Source organism: Convolutriloba macropyga, chromosome 5 (assembly GCF_964194025.1).
Source record: "Convolutriloba macropyga chromosome 5, txConMacr16.3, whole genome shotgun sequence".
NCBI lineage: Eukaryota > Metazoa > Xenacoelomorpha > Acoela > Convolutidae > Convolutriloba > Convolutriloba macropyga.
In genome coordinates, this window is record NC_134472.1 from 54,522,551 (window position 1) to 54,546,291 (window position 23,741).

General features: G+C 34.9%; 3 protein-coding genes across 3 annotated transcripts in view; 2 read left to right on the forward strand and 1 right to left on the reverse strand.

Moving 5' to 3' along the window:
* Positions 1-9,352, forward strand: part of LOC142339474 (serine/threonine-protein kinase TAO3-like) — a 70,072-nt gene extending 60,720 nt beyond the window's left edge. Inside the window, exon 16 of the mRNA XM_075389517.1 lies at positions 7,405-9,352. Within this exon, the coding sequence (XP_075245632.1) occupies positions 7,405-7,964 (560 nt within the window). The 3' untranslated portion in view covers positions 7,965-9,352. The remainder of the gene's footprint in view (positions 1-7,404) is intronic.
* Positions 1-23,741, forward strand: part of LOC142339478 (uncharacterized) — a 604,341-nt gene that overhangs the window by 341,505 nt on the left and 239,095 nt on the right. The gene's annotated exons all lie outside the window — the stretch shown is intronic.
* The window catches only part of LOC142340099 (uncharacterized), a 30,262-nt gene continuing 27,670 nt past the window's right edge, over positions 21,150-23,741 (reverse strand). Inside the window, exon 2 of the mRNA XM_075390522.1 lies at positions 21,150-21,714. Within this exon, the coding sequence (XP_075246637.1) occupies positions 21,215-21,714 (500 nt within the window). The 3' untranslated portion in view covers positions 21,150-21,214. The remainder of the gene's footprint in view (positions 21,715-23,741) is intronic.

A 23,741-nucleotide genomic window follows, 5' to 3' on the forward strand; every position in this document is an offset into this window, starting at 1 on the left:
AGGCTCGTTTTCTTATCATTCGATGCTCTCACAGCTTCAAAACTTAAAATCATAGCTGGTACTTCAAAATTATAAATTTGGGGTTTTTTCCGTCGTTTTTCTACACTCAACTTAACTTCTGCGAATAGCTCACTTTGTAATTTTTTGAGGTCACATAATTGCAATCAAATGGATCTTGATGATTTTCGCAGTGACACTAGATTCCTTAAGCTTAAATGACTATTTCCAAAGAGAAAATCACCAGCTGTTTGCTGTTAATTTGTCCGAAGATAGTGGGTTATCAGTTGCTCTCGAACGAAGTTTTAAGCATTTATTGTTAATGTGTCTTTTGTGTAAAGTTTTTGCTTGAACTTTTAGACTTTTCAAAAGACTTTTGCGTCTTCGACTTTTTGAGTTTTGCCTGATCTAAATTGCTGTCTCATTCAACATCGTAAGCACCTGAACATAATTGGTGGTAGACTACTAATAAAAGTCAACTTCAAAGTGCGAAAAAATTGTTTTCATCATCTTTTACTTTAATCTTAATAGTGGTCTTTAATAACCTCCAATGACCTCATTTGGAGCCCCTTAGTGAACATGTTGCAAACCAAACTACCCTAGTACTGTTGGCCGAAACTACTGGGGGGGGGGGCAGGCTTAATTGTTTGGACCCACCCAGGGGTAAATTTGTCTGATTTTCCCTCCTTGAATATGGTCACCATCAGTTTGCGAAAGTTGACTACATCCTTTGTAACTAGCTAGTTTCCGTAAAGTTCTAGCTTACCATGGATTGAGATTGGTAGATAGTTTTTTGCGGAAAGTAGTTTGGGATTTCCCTTAAAAATGGCACAAATTTGAAATCTTAAGTAGAAACGTAGTGATGAGGAATTTAGTTACACGCTTGGTTAAATTTGATGACAATCTACCTCTGCAGTGTAATGTAGCCGATTGTATTTACTGTTTTGATACCCAAGTTAGTTGAGTCTTAAAAATACCTTTTGCTCAGCTCGAATGTCCGATTTAAGTTGAGGAGAGTTTTCTTGTAGCCATTTCTTGAATTGATATTGTATGAACTAGGTAAAGTTCAATTCTACCGTGGGGGAAATCCGTTGTGTTCGTTCACATTCAAATCCATTGATCAAGTCCCCCCGAAGTAGTAAAAATTTCGTAGTTTTCTCTTTAACGCATCAATCTGTTTTTAAATAAACGCAACGGACAGTGTGGTTGAAATGCTGGATCTCAGCTGTTTTATAATGTGCAGTTGAGAAACTTGAACATTGCGTTGGCAGTTCCTATGCTAAATTACCAGATTACATATTTTAATTTTGCTGTATTAAAACCATGTTCTCTTCCCCATTTTGATATGCACATTTGACGTACCGCAGTAAAAATTGACATGTATTCTCTATTTGAACTGAATTGATGACTCAAAACATACGAAAGTTAGAAGTAAGAAATGTGTTTTTTTTCTGTTCTAATGACGTTTCTGCCATTTTATTTAATCGTTTTGGGCGTTGATTGTTTAGTTGGTGTAAATTGTTTTAATAACCAGGGTTATAATATGAGACGATGTTTGAACTGAGTTTTGAACTTTTGACTTTTTGCGAACACTGACTTCTTCTCTTTTATTAATTGCTCTCGTAGAGAAGCAATTATTGTAAACGTGTGTGCTTTTTATGCAAAATTTTTGCTTGACCGATTTGACTTTTAGTGGGACTTTTACGCCCTTGACTTTTTGCGTTTTGCGTGATCTAAAATTCCCTCTCTACCACAATTTCAAGCAGCTGAACTCGATTGGCGGCAATTTAATACTAAAAGTTAAATGAAAAGTGCGCCAAAACTGGTGCCATTTTTTACTTTAAATCTTATCAGTGGTATATGTTAGCCTCTAATGTGGATATTTGAAGCCCATTATTGAACTTCTTAGTCACATTTAGGCTCGAACCCCCACCCACCCCCCCCCCCCCCCCCGACTGAAGCAGGCTGCAATTGATTAGAGCTCCTACTAGTCGTTCGAGAGTAATTCTTCCGAGTCGGTTATGTTTAATATTCGCACAGCGATAGCTGGGGCTGTTATTGGCCTTCTCTTGGTGTTTTACAATTCAAAGAATTTCAATTGTATTGGGGCGCTGTCTTTTTTTTTAAGATCTGTTCACACATTTTCATGATTTTTGAAGTCAAATTGGAGTAGTGATTTTGGTCACGCCGAAACAGGAAATGGAGCGAAAAAGCGAGTGGTTTTGCGGCGTGAATTTTTTTCGCTCTAATTTTAAAATAGAGTGAGAAAACGGTGTTTGAACAAAAATTCGGTTTCTCGGTAGTGGTTTTTTGTTCACATGCGGCAATTTCACTCTGATTTGTTGCTGTTTTTTCGATTTTTTGGATCGGATTTTTTTTTCTAAATGGTTTTCCCGATCATTCACAGCTCATTCTAGGCCTAGCTTTTTGTTTGAATTAAATTTTCAATTCTCGCTAGTGGTTTTTTTGTTCACATGCGGCATTTTGACATTGATTTTCTGTTTATTTCTTATTTTTTTTGTTCTGATTTTTTTTAAGATGGTTTTTTATCAATTCACTCATAGTCCATTCTAGGTCTAGTTTTTCTGTTTAGTCAATGAAAAGTCTTTGAATTGTACGTCAGGACTTGTCCTGCTATGTTTTTTATTTCGTCTTCATGATTTTTGTTACGACCATATGACGTCACAGCCACTTTTTGTTCATTCGTTCATGCAATTTCAACTGAATTGCATGTGTGACGTCATTTTTCGCTCTTAGTGGAGCGAGTTTTTTTGTTCATGCGCGTGATTAAATTTTTGGTCACACTTGACTTACCTCACTCTCAAAAATGACTTCCTCACTTTGAAATGAACTTTTATTTACTTTAATTCAAAGAGATAAGGTCAAATGGGTGTGTGTCACTCTAAATGAAGGTTATTTGAGATCAGCTAATATAGGCAGCAATAACTTATACAGATTTTTAATCAAAATATAACAGATCAGCCTTCAATGAAAGGACGAATTTTTTGGTCTGTCTTTTTTTACTGTTTTTTTAGACTGTCGATCTACGAATCTATTGCGGCTATTTTCTGGCAATCTGCCAGCGATGTTTGTAATTGACGGTATTTATTATGGCTCGCGAACGAAAGAAATATCTGTCTTTCTTAATGCAAAGTTTTTTGTTTGACGGCTTTATGCGAGTGGTTTGACTTCTTGTTGAAGGAGACGGGATAAACGTCTAAAACCCAAGGAATGGCATGAAGTCTTTGAGCAGCATTTAGAAATTTACTAAGATCTTAGGGAACGGTTCAGTGAAGCTGCCGAGGAACGCTTAAACGATAAGGTTAATTTAGATTTTCATTTTTTTTTTCAATTGCTCTTGAACGTAGTTCGAAGCAAGTGTTGTAAACTTGTGTCTTTCATGCAAAATTTTTTCTTGAGCTATTGTGAGAGCTGACCTTGGATAGCCAGTTTAGCGCAGTGGATAATGTCAGCAACTCTCAACAAAGAGGTCGCGGGTTTAAAGTTTTTGTATCATAATTTTCTCTAACTATTGCCCCTTATAAATTGTTTGGCTCGCCGGGAGCAATTCGTCCGGCGTTTTTCGATTTATGTTTTAATATCGGTTCACACTTTTCGACTTTTTGTTTTGTGGAATCAAATTTGTGTAATCAGAATTGAGCAGTAAAAGGAGAGAAAAAGCGAGTAGTTAAAGTTATGCAAAGTTTTCAAAGTGTTTTCAAATTGGAGTGACAATTTTGTGTTTTCATAGATTTTCGGCTCATGGAAGTGAAGTTTTTCACTGTGGGGATGTGACTTCTATTTTCACTGTTGTTTCTTTGGATTTTCTGACGTAATGTTTGGATTACGTTGTACTTTTTGAATTCATCAAAGTGCAATTAATGGTTTATAGGACTTGGGCACTGACTGTTTCACTAATATATCCCCTATTTTTTAAGCTTTGAGCGTTTTTAGTACTTTTGTTGTCCTGTTTCGTATTCTGAATAATGACTGGACATTGGCTCTTTAATGAGGCCTTGTGGAGGCGATTTAAGTTTTGATTACTATCTAAAATTTTGATTATTTGTCTTTTTGGGGCCTACCCAATTTTGTTATTTTTGTTGTCCTCTCACTTTAAGGCAGGTCTCGCTGTCTCTCTAAGGAGGCACAACTCCATCTGTTTAACGGTTTCATTTCACATGTTTGAATGAATAAGAACTTTTTAAACGACTAAGAACTTTTTTCCTTTTGATTTTCAATAGCACTCAAACAAAGTTTGTAGCAATTATTGTAGTCACGTGGTCTTTTTTATGTGATTTTTCGCTTTAACGATTTTTTTGACCCATTTGACTTTTGGTCCTCAAAAACGGGATGAACAGGTAACACTTGGAGGGCATTCAGTTGGGGTCAAGCATTGGGGGGGGGGTTGGGCAGATGGGGGAGGGGTGGGGATACCACAGGAATAAAAAATACTTGCTACAAACGTCGTTTGAGAGCAAAAGAAAATGTTACATACTATTAATAATCTTAACTAACAACTATGCTTCATTAGAGAGCCAAGGAGAGCTTTCATTAACGACACCTCTCGTTAGCAGATACCAAAAAACTATAAAAACAGGTCAAACAAAAAATCACTACCAAAGTCAGCCGGTCGTTTGAGAGCACTTGTCGGTTAGGTTCTGACTTTGACATTTTTTTGAAAGATAGCATTGATTCGTTGTAGTTGTGCATGCTTGTCTTAGTTGTTGTCTTTCTACTTCTCAGATATGACAGGTGTCTGAGTATCAGAAAACAAAACACATGCCAGCTCATGGTTTAAGCTCGTAGATAATAGGCGTACTTCCCTGGACAGCATTTGTTTTTTTAATGTTTTTTGCCGTTAAGGTTTTTGCCGTGCTCTTCAATGTATTCGGTTTCTAGAGCTTCATTCTCATCATTTTCAGATCTCATTCTTTCTTCTATATAAGACAAGATTGAATCTCTTCAGTGGTTCCAGCTAAAGATTAGACGTTGAAACCGTACTTTAAAAAATTATTTCGTTTTATTGCCTCCATTTGTTACATTGTCCCTTAATTGTTCGTGATATTTTTTGTGTGCTTTCTAATAAGCTGTTGTTTTGAAGTCTAAAGATTGGATGTTTTTGATGCGTTTCAATGAATTTTATGTCACCTATTTTTTGAAGAGCCTTGGGTGCAATTGGAATGTCTGCGAATTTGCTCCGTTGTCCTTTTTCTTTCTCTTCCATTTGTCTACAAATGTGGTATTTGCCGCCTAATTTCTTGTTGTGTTAATCTTTACTTGAAATCTGTTCATCAGAGATCTTTTTTAAACAAATATGATCGTGTTTTGTAGTTTATTTTTTATTGTATTTGACTATTGTATTTTATTGTATTTATTTATTATAGTTAATTCGTTTTAGTTCAAGACTTGTCCTAGTTTTTTAATTCGCTTTACCTTTTGATCACAGTTTTTGTTTATACGAGTAACGACTTTCACCTGTTATTTCTGACATACCTCACTCAATGCTTCAACTGAGTGGAGTTAAGAATTCTTTGAAAATTTACGCAATTAAGTTTAACGTCAAAAAGCAAAATCAAAGGAAATGGGATAGATCAATGAAGATCTGGCACTACGACTTTATGTTCAAAGACTTAGTGCATTAAGTTATCAAAGTGTCTTAGAGTATTCTGCTAACTGGCATTAGTATTAAACTCTTTTATCTCCAATTTGGAAGCTGAGTTCACCATATTTTTTAATGTAATCTACTGAGATTGCAGGAACAATTAGAACAGTTTTCGAAATTTTGGAAAAATAGTTTGTCATCAATTTTCACATTAACTGATTTAATCCCGACGGCGGGTGGTGGGGTCAACGGCGGCTAATCGCCAGCTATGTTTACTTAATGCATAATTGGCAACTGAGTTTAACCAGTTTTACTTTTTTCAGTCAATTGGTGTTAAATTTTTGATGTATCGTTAGCTTATATTTCATCGCGGATTTTTGCAACATGTTTTGTTCGTATTTCAGGTTGCTAGGTTTATTAGGCGAACATTGACTTCATCGGTTTTTGGTCATTAATTTAAGCATGCTTAAGTTTGCTGATCAGTTTGTTTGTCAGAATATCATCAATAAAATTAGTTGGCGTAATCGCCTCACATTCTTTAAAGTGTAGGAAGTTTTCGGTGCGAGTTTTGCTGGGTTCCGTATACTTTGCTTATTCTTCGAATTCCCAATGAAATCTTGTCCATCTATATTAACTAGACACGCAACTTGATCATCCTTCGCGGTAGAATTTTGGTTTGAAATACAATATGGTACCAAAAGAACTATGTTTAGTACAATTTGTGCCCTTAAGTTTTATTTTTGCTCATCAAGTTTGATTTGAGGCGATGTGTGAAAAAGGTTCCAAATAATGGATTAAAAGCTTAAAAAGTTTTCAACGTATTTAGTTTTCTCCGTTTCAAAATTCCCCATTTTTATGAGCACAATACGAATGAACTCAGTTTAAAATGTGAAGATCTAGTGCATAGCGTGCTTACAAAAATGTTTTCAAAAAGCAACATGTTCGAGTCATCGCCAGCCATGGAATTGTGCTAGTTCTTCGAAGAAATGGAATAAGTTCTTTTGACAAAAAACAAAAAAAAATATATTCTATAAGTATTTACTTGTGTTTTTGGGTGCAATACTCAGATAGATGGAAAATACTTGTTACTTGGAAACTCTGAGAACAAAAATGTATTTTCAAGATAATAATACCAGAAAAGAACTGGGAGGTACTGGCGGGGCATTTAACCAATTGAAAAATTTTGGTCGATTATAAAGGTGGTTACCAAAACAGTTTTCTAGGGAAGTGTCGGAAAATGGAAACGAAATTGATGCAGATGTCATTGGAAACTTGATGAAAGTTAAACACATTATTTACTAGATGTTACAAAAGCTAGAGGAGTAATTGCTTGTTGCTAGAGAACTGCTTTGAACTCAAAAGGTTCTTTGATTTTTGTAGAGCTTTTAAAAAATCTTCAGCTGTTACAGAAATTACCATAATAGAGATAATTTTTGATGTGGTTGGTCACATTTTTTGCTGTTTTGACTGGGGATGCGAAAAAGATTACAATATGCGCCCATGCTGTTATGTACAACGGCTAATCAGACTTAAAAGCTAAATGTACTATCGGATTTGCGTTGCATTTATATTTTTAACGTAAAAACGGAATTACAGTTTTAAATAAATAGACAGAAAGGTTGCACACTAGGAGCTTTTGACTATGGCAAGTGATATAAATATTAACAATTAAATAGGTTAGGGGAGGATGAATTAATGAAGGAAATTATTTCCCCAACTACAAGTTTGTCATCTCAGCGACTTTTCGCTCTAGTTTATTTTTCTGTTTTTGAACGTTAGCTGCACTTAATATTTTATGATTTCAGGAAACTCTGCCATAGATAACTTCTCAATGAGCTCCCAATTCAGTCAAAGTACGGATGTATCCACTGTGGGAGGGGGGACTTTAGTTTCGGAACACCATCAACACCTGCCCCCGGATCAAGCACCCCCCAACGGCAACTTTTCCCACCAGCGTCACTCGCGAGTATGCGACGCCAAGTTCGCCGAAATGTCAATTGACAATGACCAAACACCACCACCGCCTATTCCTCGCACCACCAGTATCAAACAAAGTATAGACTCAAGGTCAGGAGGTCAAGGTCAGGGATCCTCCACCTTGCTTCAGATCAGTCAACGGAGCTCAACGTCCTCCAACTCCAGTTTCCAAGAAAGCTCTTCGTCGTTTAACAACTCGATAATAAGCGGGACTAACACGCCTATGATTATGAGGAACAACTCCAATGTATCAGTTGGGGGAGGAAAGCCCGAGTACTTCACAAACGCAGACAATTCGCCACTCTTGATGAAAGGCACAAGTTATCACGGAAGCAATAACAACAACGCAACCACGCCTGTTAATCAAACTCCGGGTACTAGACTCTAAGTGGGTCTTGATGACAAGCGAGATGTTCCGTTCTGTCTATTTTGCTAAATTAGCCTTTTTCAGTCTGTTTAGCCCAGTCTACTCTTTCCCAAGTTCGGAATGGGCTTTTATTGTTTAAAACTTTAATACATTCAAGAAGATCTGTTTTCTCAAAAGTTTTTTATGTATTAAAAACTTAACTTGTGCTGCTCTGATTAAAAAGCATTTGAAAGAAATGCACTCTTGGAAAGAAATTTAAAATGTTTGAGTTCTGCAATTTATTGATTTACAAAAGTAGAAGGCAAGTCCTGCAAGTAGATAGTCCACCTTTTATTAAAGAGAAACAGATCTCTTAGTCTCTTCCTCTTGTGATTTTCTCTTTCATTCAAAGGTGCATTATTGTAGTGAAGAATACTTTAGATATTTTAGTGGTCTTTCCTCCTTTCCTGTTCCTACTCCTAGTCGAATTCTTTGTTCGCCCGTTGTTGCTCTATTTTGTCTCCTCTTTTCTGCCTACCTATCTTGAGACTTTGCTGCTTCTACAACGTAATCTGGAACCCCTCCCCTCCTCGTCCCACCCACCCATCGAATCAGCAGCAATAATATCTCTATGCTTAAAAATGAATTTCGAGCATTATCTTATACACCCAGCCTAACCGCCGTCTACACTTGGATTGAAGTTGATTTTGAATATAGATACTACCATTTCGAGATTTTATTTGAATTTTGCGAACGCGGTTTTTGCTGTTCGCCAGTGGTGTTAAAACTTCTATGAGCTTAGAATGGAACCCTTTTGAGGTTTCGTACTTAATGTCCAACCAGCGTGTTGTCTGAACAAATACGAAATGTTTGAAGCATCCACGCGGAAATTATTGCTCAAAAGCAAACAAAGCATTTTTGTGATAAGTTAGAAATCGTGCTAAAATTGAGGAAAGCCCGTGGCTTTGTAGAGGTTATCTGCTATTTTTTCGATGGTTTTTAAAAAATATTAGAGTTCTGAATATCAGCAGACTTAACAGCAAAGTAGTCGAATTTCAAGATTTCGCTGGTTGGTTACAAAGCAATTCTATCCAAACCCTCAATACGATTATTTTTTTCAGTTTAGTGCTATAATCGTAATCTGAATGAGTTGGTGTCGCAAGTGATGATCATGTTGTAAAATAATGATAAGCGGCATAATGAAGTGAATGGCCTCTTAGTTAATTTAATCTTCCTCCCCCTTACCCAACCCCAGTTGTTGTCTTTTGCTTCTATTGTGAATTGTTGAAGCAGCCACAACCGCCTAATTTATAGTAAAGTTAATATTGTAATTATTAATAAATACGTCATGGTTCCATGCATTCATATTGACCTAAAGAGTAAGCTTGTTTTTAATTATGACAAAGATTCGAATTTACTTTTTCACTCAAGTTCTTTTATTGACAGGCTGTAAAAAGCTATAATTTGATGCCATCCTACAATTATTTCCTTGTAGTATAAAAAATTTCGAAGGGCCTGAATTGCAAATTATTTTTTTTAGAAAAAAGCTTCAATTGCGAGATTGCGCTTTGCATAGCAGTTCGTAACAGTTAGAATATCAATCAAATTTGAAATTTTAGGGAGTATTATTTAATTGGAAACAAAAAGAAGAAATTGATGTTGTGATTTTGTTGACTCCACATTATACAACTTTGAGAGGCTTCGGTATCTACTCACCCTATCGCTAGAGGAACTATTGATATCCTGGGACTACTGAGTGATATTCTCAACGAATGAGCGGCGAAGGAAACTTTATGTTGACAGGAACAAAAACAAAGGCCAGAAATCAGTCCAATCAACATGGAAACATTGCAAAAACTTATGTCTCAGAATGGCTGCAAACAGTTTATATATCATTTGATCAAACTCATGGGTTTAATAGTGAATTTTTCAGTGAGGCCTAACTTTTTATTTATTTTCCTGCCAAACAAAGTTGACCACTTAGTCCAATTTTCTTGTGCACGATTGGAAAAGTGAAATATTAATACATGTAAAAAGGCCCTTCTTACAGTGTAGAATGTGACGACAGGAAGTAGTAAAAAGTAAGTTCAACTCCTTTGTCACCAAAATTCACTAACAAGCTCAACAGCAGTTGAGGGAAGGAGCGTAATGCACCTTTCAATATTAATGATACTCCGAGTTACGATACGAAACTATTCCGTGCACTATATTTAAAAGCAGCCGTTTTTATGGCTTAGCGATGCTTCATTACTGTCGTATCAATTTCTTAATTTCATTTTGATTTGATGGAAACATATGGCAAATTAAAATGTTTGCCCTCGAAAACGGGATACGCAGGTAAAGTCAGGGGTACTTTCTAGTCTCTAAGTATTCAGTATTCACTGAAACTGTTTTGGCGAGACAATTTCATTGTTTAGGGTGGTTGTTGATCTTGAAAATTTGACCCCCAGTCACCCCACAACACTCAAGCGTCTGTTCTCCCCCAACGTTTCGCCCACTCGCCCACACGTTTGACGTTTTTCTCTGGTTGTTATCTCAATAGTTAAAACAGAACTAAGGAATAATAATGGTCCATAGATGGTTTTAATGAGATGTTCAATGGAATGGTAATGCTTTATTCCGCGTCTGTACTTGTAACTTTTATTTGCTTAGCAATTTGTGACCACAACGCTAGTGGGGCTTTCTGGTAATCACCTACTAATTATTTTAAGTATAAAGAAGGCGTATTTTACAACAGTAGTTAGCAGTTATAAGCTACCAAAATACGCGATTAAGCTGCTCAGACAAAATTTAGGCACTTGCATTTTTTCCGACTATACAGAATAAACTTCGCTTGCGTGAAACTAAAGACCTCAATTTAATCATAATCAAGGTAAACTCTGCATAGAGAAACCTAAAGTACACTTGATATGCAATGTTTCAGAACTGGGCTTTACTTTTGATATAAGCTGGCTCAGCGCTGAAATTCTCTAAGAATCTAGTCCCTGCTTGAGAACTTTTGCTCGTTCTGTTATCGACATATATATATAATACACATAAACGAGAAATTCCAAAAACAAGGTACTGTACCAAATGAAAAATCATCCCAGGTACCTCACCTGCAGAGTAAAAATTCAACATCTAGACCCCAGAAAACACTATACGTTATATACACTGTGAGAAAGGTCATTTCATGACCTAACAGAATCTTCAAACAAATCGGTTTACTCTACGAGAAATTCCAAAAACAAGGTACTGTACCAAATGACAAATCATCCCAGGTACCTCACCTGCAGAGTAAAAATTCAACATCTAGACCCCAGAAAACACTATACGATATATACACTGTGAGAAAGGTCATTTCATGACCTAACAGAATCTTCAAACAAATCGCAAATCGGTTTACTCTAAGACGAGAAATTCCAAAAACAAGGTACTGTACCAAATGACAAATCATCCCAGGTACCTCACCTGCAGAGTGAAAATTCAACATCTAGACCCCAGAAAACACTATACGTTATATACACTGTGAGAAAGGTCATTTCATGACCTAACAGAATCTTCAAACAAATCGCAAATCGGTTTACTCTACGACGAGAAATTCCAAAAACAAGGTACTGTACCAAATGACAAATCATCCCAGGTACCTCACCTGCAGAGTGAAAATTCAACATCTAGACCCCAGAAAACACTATACGTTATATAACTGTGAGAAAGGTCATTTCATGACCTAACAGAATCTTCAAACAAATCGCAAATCGGTTTACTCTACGACGAGAAATTCCAAAAACAAGGTACGGTACCAAATGACAAATCATCCCAGGTACCTCACCTCCAGAGTCAAAATTCACCCTTTCACTCCGGGAAAAGTAGGTAGTAAAACTATATGGCTTTGCTCCCCACATTATTTGATTCTGAAACACTATTGTTTGTTGTCCAACTCAACTGTTTTGGTGAACGAATATTCTCGTCACAAGCAATCAGCTAAAAATTCGGTTTTATCTCAATTTTGGACCTTAATAACTTTTTGACCAGGCCCATTCGAGACACCACCTAAAACCTGGAGGCAAGAAAGGTTCAATGGCAGCAAAAGGAGACTATGCTCGTCAAATTTGGTACAGTAGTTTAGGAGATATCATCAAGCACATGATGCGTACCCCGATTTTTGGGCTTTTGAGAGAACACAATTTCTCGTCAAATCACCCAAAAGGGCTGAAAGCGGCGCCTCAGACCTGATTCTGGACTCAATTCTAGACCAATCGTCAGTTGCTGAACACCGAAAACCTTTACCGCGATGTGGGAAAAAATTTCCCACATCGCCATAGAGGCCAGGGTGTTTTGTGCGATTTCATCAAAAGTCAACAACAACAAGACACTCAAGAAATCACAAAAAACTAAAAATTGTTGAATAACCAAAAAATTTTGGTTAGAATAGCTTTATGGACCCCGCCAAAGCGTAAATAACACAATTTGCAGCTGATAATATGGCACAGTACACGAAAACCAACATATCTACCAAACAAGGCTTAAAAATTGAAACTTTCTTAAAATTGCAACCCATATGCTTCTTCACGAGGGAAACTTAAGACGCTAAATGAAAACGGAAATCAGGAACAGTTTGGGGGCAGCAAAACGTGACTATGTTTGTCATTTTCTGTGGAGAGGTTCAAAAGAAATCATTAAACGACTGAAGAGTACCCCGACTTTTGGGATTTAAAGGAAAACAATTTCTCAACAAAATTAAGACATGGCAAGAAACGGCAGCTCGAACGTGTTTCTCTTCGCAATTCAAATTTTATCAAGCTCAAATTAGGCCAAAAACATATACATACGGTGGTGTGGGACAATTTCAAACCTCTCCATAAAGTCCAGGATGGTTTGTTTGTTTTTAAAAGAGTGAAAACAGAAAGCTATTCATCAAATCAGAAGGTCACGATATATCAAAAACCATTGGTTCAAGCAGCTTCAATAAGCAAACTCGAGCCCAAACAACACAATTTGCAGATAATGATAACGTTCAGCACACGAAACTAACATATGTATGTTATAGCGCTTAGAAAAAATTTTTGTTCAAACCGGCATCTCAAAAAAGATTTAACCAAGCGGATTTGATAAATCAACCGTAATATTGAAGCAGAAAAGTTTTATTGCTGACTTAAAATTGCGCGGATTGCGCAGAAATATCGCTCTGAAAACATCATCAAACCCATCAGTGGTACAATTAAATGTTAGAGGTGTAACCCACATTTTGAAATGATCGTAGGAAAAAATTTGTTAACAAAAACGATTCGTATAAACAATCACCAGAGAATCGAAACGTAATACACGGCAAGGCATATTCCCTCAAATTTATTCCAAGCCAATGAAGGCTGTAGGAAACGTTATTTCTGCTGAAATGGGGTGGGCCACATTAAACAGCTTTTGAAGAAAATAGGGAAAATTCATCATTTGCTGAGTAATTTATACTAAAAGAGAGGTTTTGGGGTGCGCAAAAGTCTTCAAAGTAGCGGAGTTAGATGAAAAAAAAATTGAATGTCTCAGCAGCTCATTTAAAAAATCAATAACGGAGAGAACTGGAAATGAACATACGAAAAGACAAGAAACAAGACAAAAAAAACTAGAACAACAAGAACTTCAAGAGGTCACAAAAAAAGCTGTTGCATCCTTCTAAATCTGTTACCTAAGACAACTTCGAAAGCCCAATCTAAACCTAATTAACACACTTTGCAAACAAAGAGAACTCTCATTTCAAGAAAACGAACATAACCACGACATAATGCTCAAAATAGTAATTTTTTGTTTAAATTTGATTCTGAATAACTCTTTAAGGAGATGATTTGATTAATCCATCAAGGCTCCAGGCAAAAACGGTTTAGTTTCAACTAAGGGCAGTCAGAACAGCTAAAAACTTCTGAGTAGTGTAGTAAAAATTATCAATTTCTTGAGTCGTACAACAAATAAGGTCTGAATAAAGACCACCAAATTCTCAAAGATAAAAACAAATCTAAAAAATTGGCAACTTTTTCTAATTTGTGTGTCTCTAGAAGCAATCACAAAGTGTGTTTCGCTACGTTTTGAAGTATTCATAAGACAGGCAGTTGTGCCCCACGTAAAATCAAAGCATTTTTTGTACGCAAAGCATGAAAAATTTTTTTCCAGAAAAAAGAACAATCCCTCGAATCCTAATTTCGATTTCATTCAAATCTGTAAAACATATAGACTTAGACAAAAAGGAACGATAGTACAACGGCGATATAGTCAGTTTCAGAGTGCAAATAATTATATTCGTTTGTTAACTATCGCAAAAATATCAGAGCTGCAACAGGATTTTTTCGAATCTCCAAATGATTCCCGGAAAAAAATTACAATTTCTTTTAAAAAAGACTCTCGGGAATTCAAACGTAAGAAATGGTAGTGCATATCTGACCCTCCAAAAAAATTTGAGACCAATGGAGGCTGCAGAAAACTTTATGTTGTCTGAATTATGTGGGCCACATTAAACAGGTTTTGAAGAAAACTGGAAAAAATTATCATTTGATGCGTAATTTATAGTAGAAGAGATGTTTTGGGGCGAAGAAAAGTCTTCAACGTAGCGCGGTGAAGTGAGAAAAAATAAGTGTCTAGGCAATTAATAAAAAACTCAAAAGTTGCGAAAACTGGAAAGGAACATACGAAAAAACAATAATCCAGAAATAAGACAAAAAAACAAGATAAAAACGAACTTCAATATGTCGCAAAAAATGCCGTTGATTTTTTCCACAACTGTTGCCAAAACCTTTTCAAAAGCCCAACCAAAATCTTGTTAACACCATTTGCATACAAAGTGAACTCTCATTGCAAGAAAACAAACATAACCACGACATAATGCTTATAATAGTATTTTTTTGTTTAAATTTGTCTCTGAATAACTTTTTACGGAGATGATTTGGTAAATCTATCAATTGCATCAGGCGCAAAAGGTTGAATTTCAAATAAAACCAGTCAGATCAGCTGAAAACCGCTCAATAGTGTAGTAGAATGTATCAATTTCCTGAGTCGTACAACAAATAAGGTCTGAAAAAAGACCACCAAATTCTCAAAGATAAAAACAAATCGAAAAAAATGGCAACTTCTTCTAAGTTGTGTGTCTCTAAAAGCCATCACAAATTGTGTTAAGCTACGTTCAAATGTTTTCATAAGACAGGCAATTGTGCCGCCACCCCCTTAAAATCAATGCATTTTGTACGCGAAGCATAAAAACTTTTTTTCCAGAAAAAAGAACAATCCCTTGAATCCTAATTTCGATTTCAATCAAAACATATTGACTTAGACAAAAGAGAAGAGAGTCTGTACAACGGGGAGATATGCACAATCAAATTGCAAATGATTAATTTCGTTTGTTAAATGTCGCAAAAAAAATTAGAGGTGCAGACCGATTTTTTCGAATCTCCGAATTATTACAGATTTTATCAAAAAATACTCCCATGAATCAAAACGTAAGACATGGTAGTGCATGTAGTTGTTCCCCCCAAATGATTTTGAGACCAGTGGAGGCTGCAGGAAACATTGTGCTGTCTGAAAAATGTGGGCCACATTAAACAGCTTTTGAAAAAATTGGAAAAAATTCACAAATTGCAGCTCAATCTATAATATAAGAGATGTTTTTTTCTATATAAAGAAATTTCTATATAAAGCAATTAACTATAAAAACTCTAAGTTATTTAGGAGTATATCAAAAATTAATATTTCAGTGATTTGAAAAGGAAAAAAAAACAAGCCGCACTTAGTTTCCGCTCTGTTGAAACATTGTGTTTTGTAATTTATGTCTTATAACACCTCTAAACTTCAGATTCTATCCACGTCCGTTGATATCTTTCGCTATCTTTCCTATAAGACAAAGAGAATGTTGAATTTGAATCTATTTTGTTAAATAGTGTACATATTTAGTCAAAAGCTTGCCAGCAGTTGCCAAAAGTTTCCAAAGATTGCCGATTGCCGAAAATTGACAACGAACGCTGAAAGCTGCATATAATTTATGAGCGTAAAAATATATTAAATAACATATACAATTTTAAAACAAACGTTTGTTCTTTTTTAGGCAAAATCAAAATGCCGAATTTACAAAAAAATAAATAAAAACAGCAATTTTTGTGTTCTAAAATTTTCTACGAGGCAAACAGTTTTCTGAAAGAATCTCACTACTTTCCTTTTTATCTAAACCTGAATGCAGGAGAACAAAATTGTTGTGGCAAATCAAGTCCATTTGAGTACCAGAACGAACAAATGCAAAAGTTCTAAAATGTTTTTCAATTTTTGTATTTATTTTTTTTTAACATTGACGCTTTGGAATTGTTTTTGGTACGAAGTTGCACTCCGCATAAAGAAAACAATTGATTCTAGACAATCGATGTAGATCCTTCTCTGAACAGCTTCTGATAGGAATAGAAATGAATTAAGTTTTCAAAAAAAATCTGAAAAAAAACTTTTGTTCGTCAATCTTTTCGTCAACTACTTAATTTCCAACAAAAAGAAAATGAAAAGAGCAAGTAATGTAGATTGCTACTATTTTTAGTCAATTTTGTCCTCCAATGGACTTTCAAAGTCTTTCATTAGTCGACGTCTAAACCTGGTTTAAATTGTGCCGTACTTTGATTTGTAATTTTCATACTGATAAAAAACTGTCTTTTATTTTAGATTTGAGTCTGAAAAGTATAACTAAACGAGAAAGAGTTACTTTACTGTGTTTTGAAACCGCAAATAACTGTCAACGACAACTTTTTTCTGTGAAATACGGCACCATGGAAAACTTAGTAAGGCCTTATACGGTGCCATACCAAGTTTTGTAAGTTTTCTAAGGCGCCGTATAAGTCTTAGTAAGTTTTCTAAGTTTTGTCTAAGGTGGTCAACCTGGGTATATATATATATATATATATATATATATATATATATATATATTTATACATATATATATATGTATATATATATATATATATATAAGTTTCAAAATACAACTGAGTATAGAAGGCGTGGTTACGATCTCTGTGCCATCAGCAAGCCTATATGTTCATTGCGTTTTTTCTAAGACTTTAACGAGAAGAAACTTAAGAATTTATACAAGTAGTTCAGCAATCGAAATCAGATGACTTTAAAAGTTGATTAAACAAAATCGAAACAATTCGGAGTAATTTGAACTCCTTCTTTTGAAATCTATGAAAAATATTGGAATTTGGTTTCTCTGCTATCAACAAAAAAAACCAAAAGATCTAAAATTGAGAACAAAACGGAAAAGCTTTGCTAGGATTTTCCATAAATCTCAGTCTTATTGCCAATTGTCAATTTTTATCACCGGCCTACGTGGACATTTTTCAAAATCGTTGATCAATGAGAAACTAACTGAATATTGTTTTCATATTGATCGAAATTATATATGGTTGGGAATAAACTTTTAACTCCTCTTGTTACTACGGGTTAGCAGAATTTCTTTGTTTTCGCCTCCAAGGTTTGTTTTTGCTTCGCAGGTGGAACAATTTCATTTGAGGATTTTGCTTGAGACGTTTTTAAAGTGACCCGAACAGAAAAGGGCAGAAAATATAGCTGATTACATTACAGTTTTTTGTTCGACTTTCTCTTTAATTTCAAAGTAAAAGCTTAATAAACGTCTTTAGTTTTTCATTTGCTTAGAATTCTGACGCTAAAAAACAAGAAAGAGTAATCAGGCAGTGTATCTTCACTTCTTTGAATATAAGAGAATAGGACAAATTGTAAGAGGAAGCGCAAGATTATTAAATCTTCTTTTAATTAGTTGCATTGCATTTGAATTACATATCAAAGAAAGATTGCTGAATAAAAAATCAAGCAGCATCTAATAATTTCGTTGAAAGTAAACAATGTAGTAAAAATGGTTCTTAGTTGATTTTAATGCCATCTTCAATGGAACGGTAATGTTTACGCTTTTTTCCGCGTTTGTTCTTGTAATTGTTATTTTGCCTAGCAAGTTGTTACCACAACTCTAGTGGGGTCTTCTGGTAATTACCTACAAACAATTTCAAGTACGAAGAGGGCCTATTTTACTACAGTAGTTACCAGTCATAAGCTACTGAAAAACGCGATTAATCTGCTCAGACAAAATTTTGGCACTTGCTTATTTTTTTTCGACTAGACAGAATAAACTTCGTCTGCGTAAACGCAATGACCTCAATTTATTCATAATGAAGGTAAATGCTGCACGGAGATAGTTAAAATACCCTTGATAGGCAACGTTTCAAAGCTGGCTTTTGCTATTGATATAGGCTGGTTCAGCGTTGATTTTCTTTGAGAATCATCTCCATGCTTGAGAACTGTTGCTCGTTCTTTTATGGAAAGATATATCTATATATCTATATATATATATATATATTTATATATATATATATATATATATATATATATACATATATATATATATAAGTTTCAAAATACAACTGAGTATAGAAGGCGTGGTTACGATCTCTGTGCCATCAGCAAGCCTATATGTTCATTGCGTTTTTTCTAAGACTTTAAAAAGAAACTTAAGAATTTATACAAGTAATTCAGCAATCGAAATCAGATGACTTTAAAAGTTGATGAAGCAAAATCGAAACATTTTGGGGTTTTTTGAACTCCTTTTTTTGAAATCTATGAAAAATATTGGAATTTGGTTTCTCTGCTATCAACCAAAAAACCAAAAGATCTAAAATTGAGACTAAAACGGAAAAGCTTTGCTAGGTTTTTCCGTAAATCTCAGTTTTATTGCCAATTGTCAATTTTTATCACTGGCCTAAGTGGACATTTTTCAAAATCGTTGATCAATGAGAAACTAACTGAATATTGTTTTCATATTGATCGAAATTATATATGGTTGGGAATAAACGTTTAACTCCTCTTGTTACTACGGGTTGGCAGAATTTCTTTGTTTTCGCCTTCAAGGTTTGTTTTTGCTTCGCAGGTGGAACAATTTCATTTGAGGATTTTGCTTGAGACGTTTTTAAAGTGACCCGAACAGAAAAGGGCAGAAAATATAGCTGATTACATTACAGTTTGTTGTTCAACTTTCTCTTTAATTTCAAAGTAATAGCTTAATAAACGTCTTTAGCTTTTCATTTGCCTAGAATTCTGACGCTAAAAAACAAGAAGGAGTAGTCAGGCAGTGTATCTTCACTTCTTTGAATATGAGGGAATAGGACAAATTGTAAGAGGAAGCGCAAGATTATTACATATTCTTTTAATTAGTTGCATTGCATTTGAATTACATATCAAAGAAAGATTGCTGAATAAAAAATCAAGCAGCATCTAATAATTTCGTTAAAAGTAAACAATGTAGTAAAATTGGTCCTTAGTTGATTTTAATGCCAGCTGCAATGGAACGGTAATGTTTACGCTCTTTTCCGCGTTCGTTCTTGTAATTGTTATTTTGCCTAGCAAGTTGTTACCACAACTCTAGTTTGGTCTTCTGGTAATTATCTACAAACTATTTCAAGTACGACGAGGGCCTATTTTACTACAGTAGTTACCAGTCATAAGCTACTGAAAAACGCGATTAGTCTGCTCCGACAAAATTTTGGCACTTGCTTATTTTTTTTCGACTAGACAGAATAAACTTCGTCTGCGTAAACGCAATGACCTCAATTTAATCATAATGAAGGTATATCCTGCACAGAGAAAGTTAAAATACCCTTGATAGGCAACGTTTGAAAGCTGGCTTTTGCCATTGATATAAGCTGGTTCAGCGTTGAGAATCAACTCCATGCTTGAGAACTGTTGCTCGTTCTTTTATGGAAATATATATATATATATATATATATATATATATATATGTGTATATATATATATATATATATATATATATATATATATATATATATATATTTATATATATGTAGCTTCACTTGAAAATGTTTTAAAACTAAGTTTCAACATACAACTGAGTATAGAACTTCGAGGGTACGTTCTTTGTGCCAACAGCAAGCCCATATGTTCATTGTGTTTTCTCTAGGAGATTGAAAAGTAAAAACTTGCGATTTTTTGCAGGTAATTAAGCAATAGAAATCAAATGACATTAAATTCTGATTAAGCAAAATCCAAACAGTTCAGAGTAGTTTGAACTCTTTTTTGCTGAAACCTATGAAAGATAATGGCTGGAATTTGATTTCCATGCTGTCAACAGAAAAATCTGAAGATCTGAATTTGAGAAAAAACGGAAAAGCTTTGTTCCATACACCTTAGATTTATTGCCAGTTAAGAATTTTATTTTTCATTGGCGTAAGTGGCAATTTTTTAACATCATTGACCAATGAGAAAATAAATGAAATTTATTTTCTTATTGGTCGAAATTATATATAGTTGGAAATAAAGTTCTCAACTTTCTTGTTACTACGGGTGAGTAAAATTTGATTGTTTTCGCCTCCCAGGTTTGTTTTTGCCTCGTAAGTGGAACAATTTCTTTTGAGGATTTTGTTTGAGATGTTTTTAAAGCGACCCGAACAGAAAAGGGCAGAAAATATAGCTTACATTACAGTGTTTTGTTAGACTTTCTCTTTAATTTCAAAGTAATAGCTTAATAAACGTCTTCAGTTTTTATTTGCTCAAAATTTTGACACTAAAAATCAGTGAAGAGTAGCCAAGCAGTGTATCTTCCTTTTTTTGAATAGACAAGAATAAAACAATTTGTAAGAAGTGCAAAATTATCAGTACTTCTTTTAATTAGTTGCATGGCATTTGAATAACATATCACCGAGAGATCGCTGAACACTAAAAAATCAAGCCGCATCTAATAATTTTATTGAGATTTCCAACGCAAGTTTTTCTTCCACTTGTACTATGGAAGATCCTGTCACTTTTAACTTACTTTGGGTGAATTCCTTAGCTTTAAATTTTTTGTCACATTTTTTTTACTGCTTGAACAGTGTTTTTCTTGTGCTAATATACTCAATAGAAAACTCGAATTCAAGATTGTCTTGAATTGTATATGCAAAAACGTAGATTTAACTATTTATCTAAATCGTCTTGTCCGATACATAGAGCTAATAATGAAACTTGCTTTATTATTTTCTTTAAAGCAGGTGACATGATCGATCATGGTATATATTTCCCCGCCCCCTCCCAATACGGTTTAGGGTCCCGTCTCGATTTATGAGTTTCTATGTACAGCATTATTATGTAAAAAAATGAAAAGCGTGAGGGTGGGAATAGTTACATGCCCACTGCCCAACTAAGATTGAGAAACAGAATAGAGTCAATCATCAAAACAAAAAATTTTGTCAAAATGGCTTAATGAATGATCACTTTTCACAAACTAATGCGGAAAAAATCACAAAGCACTATTGTTCATCATCGCTTGGGATTTCGGCATCACCAAATACAAATTCCGTAAGCATGCCCTGTTTTGGCATTCGCATATTCTTCGGCTCGTGACCTCTGAGATAGCGACAATTCTGAACTTGAACCCAGGCATCTTCATCAGATTCCCCGACCGGGTGAAATCCGAGAGCTTTGACAGCTTCAAGCAAACTTGCATACTTCTTTGTACTTGCAACGTTGTCCCTAAATTGACGCTTTCTCTTCTTTTCCTCCAGAATTGTAAGTCGTGCTCTGTATTCGTCCGCGATTCGTGAACAAATATTGCCAAACCGAATCAGAATTCGAATACGCCGATTCTCGGCGGAAGTGGTTCCGACTCCATCGAATTGATCGACAGAATCTTCGCCTACTATGTCGAGTACTGTGGATCTGGGAACATTTTTGCCCTCTGCAACTAGACGACGATACTCCTTTTCACGTCTCTCAAGAAGGCTTCGAATTGCCGTCGATTGCTCGAGACCTGAAGATACAAGTCACCAGAATTCAGATGCTCATCTATCAAATAGTCTATTATAGAGTTGGCAAGTATTGCTAACAGGAATAACATTCAATCCAGTTTTTTACGAGTAATCAACTTTTGCCTCTGCAACAATATCTTATAACTTTTATGAAGAAAACGCTTCAGCTGATGGTCAAATTATCATTTCCGTCTCTTATATTGCGTTATAGTTTCTCACATTTTTTTAAACCTGAAAAGAAAGTTGATCTTTTTTCATGCACTGTTTTGCTAATGCACAATATGAGCTTTTGCCCTTTTCGGACATATTTGTGAAATCCAGACAAGTGTCACTTTCTGGGTGCCGTGTTCCTTCAGATATGGTGTTATTGCTTCTCACTATGGTGTTATCATAAACAACTATTTATCAAATACTTTCAAACACTTCTACGGTCTTTCATTGAACCGTACCAATGTACGTCATTTTGACAAATGGCGGCTCGGTAACGTTTTTTGTTAGTATTAATTACGCGCATATCATTCAAATAGCGCTCAGACATAAGCGCAGTTAAACATTTTGACTTTCGACAGGTGCTTAAAGTGCTCATGCATGTTTATCATATCCAGTTACTCATTCTTTTTGGTCCGGCTCGTAAATAATGCTGACAAAAAATGTACGGTTTGTGAAATTGTTTTTGATATGCCATAAATCACCTTTGACAATCTGTTTTTGTTGCCTGTGAAAACTTATAGTGCTTTTTAAAACTGATGAGAAAACTTCAATGTTACGCAGGAGCTGGATCCTTGTTTAGTTCTTTGGAATAGCGACAAGGAAATTTAGCTCAGCCCGACTTTTTGTTTTATTTAAGCTCGGTCAATTTGAGTCCAATCAGGCCAATTTAGGCAAAATCTATTGCAGAGAGATGCAAAAGTTGCTAAGAGATGCAGACATGAGACATTTGAATAATTTTCATTTCTCGAGGGAAAAATGATAGAAAAATATGTAAAACAATTTTCCTGGGTATTTAATAGATACCAAAGCCAAATTTTAGAAATGGGCTAATAGAATTTAAATTGTTTTTAGATATTAAAAAAAACATGTGAAAGTGAGGCAAAAAATCAATTAAATTTTGCGAGAAAAAAATGTGTTGAGGCCGTTAAAACCATAACCTATTCACTAAAATTACTAATAATTTCGCATTTGCATTCTTTAGAAGCCGTTGTTTGTTCTCTGCCAATAACGTAATGGTGTGACAAGACAGTAAAGACAAGTGCACAAAAATTTTTAAAGATGGACAGAAGTTTAAATAGGAAAACATATGAAAACTCTTAGTCTGAAAGACTAAAAACCATTTCTGAAAACGCAAAGGGCAGCGAAAACTAAATTTTACTTTACGACAAAATGACGTGACACCTCTGCTGGAACTGAGCTAAAAATTAATTGAGTTATATTAAAATATGGCAAAACCTCAAAAACAACTATTTTTCGTTTTGCAATCAATTATTTTTGAAAGTTTTCAAAACAACATGCTTTCAACTAGAAAAATAATTGATGAACTTTTTAGCTCCAAAGGAGAACAATTGGAGAGACCAAGTCTTAACACTACAAGTTCACGGCATATGGAAAAGTCCAAAATTTCGGAAAAAAATTACGCGAACAAAGCGTTGCAGCCCTAAAATCTTTGAGCTTATACCTGAATAAATATGATATAGGTTCATTCGCCCCAATTGCAGTTAGAAAAGATCTGTCGGTAATTGAGCAGTAAAACGAAATCATTCCGGTGTAATAGCTTTCCGGTAATAAACTTAAAAGAACCAAAGAAAGTAAAATACGAGTGAGTATTCCTATTTTAAATTGTTAGCTTCTTGATTTATAGAAAGGTTTTAATTACCAATCGCACTATTATTTGGATCAAAAATTATGTAAATCGACTGAATAGCTTAAGAAATTCAATATATTCAACCTATAGAAAAATGACAAAGAGAAAAAAAATTGGATAAATCACTGACAAATTTTAATATTAATAAAATTTTAAATGACGAACTGCTTC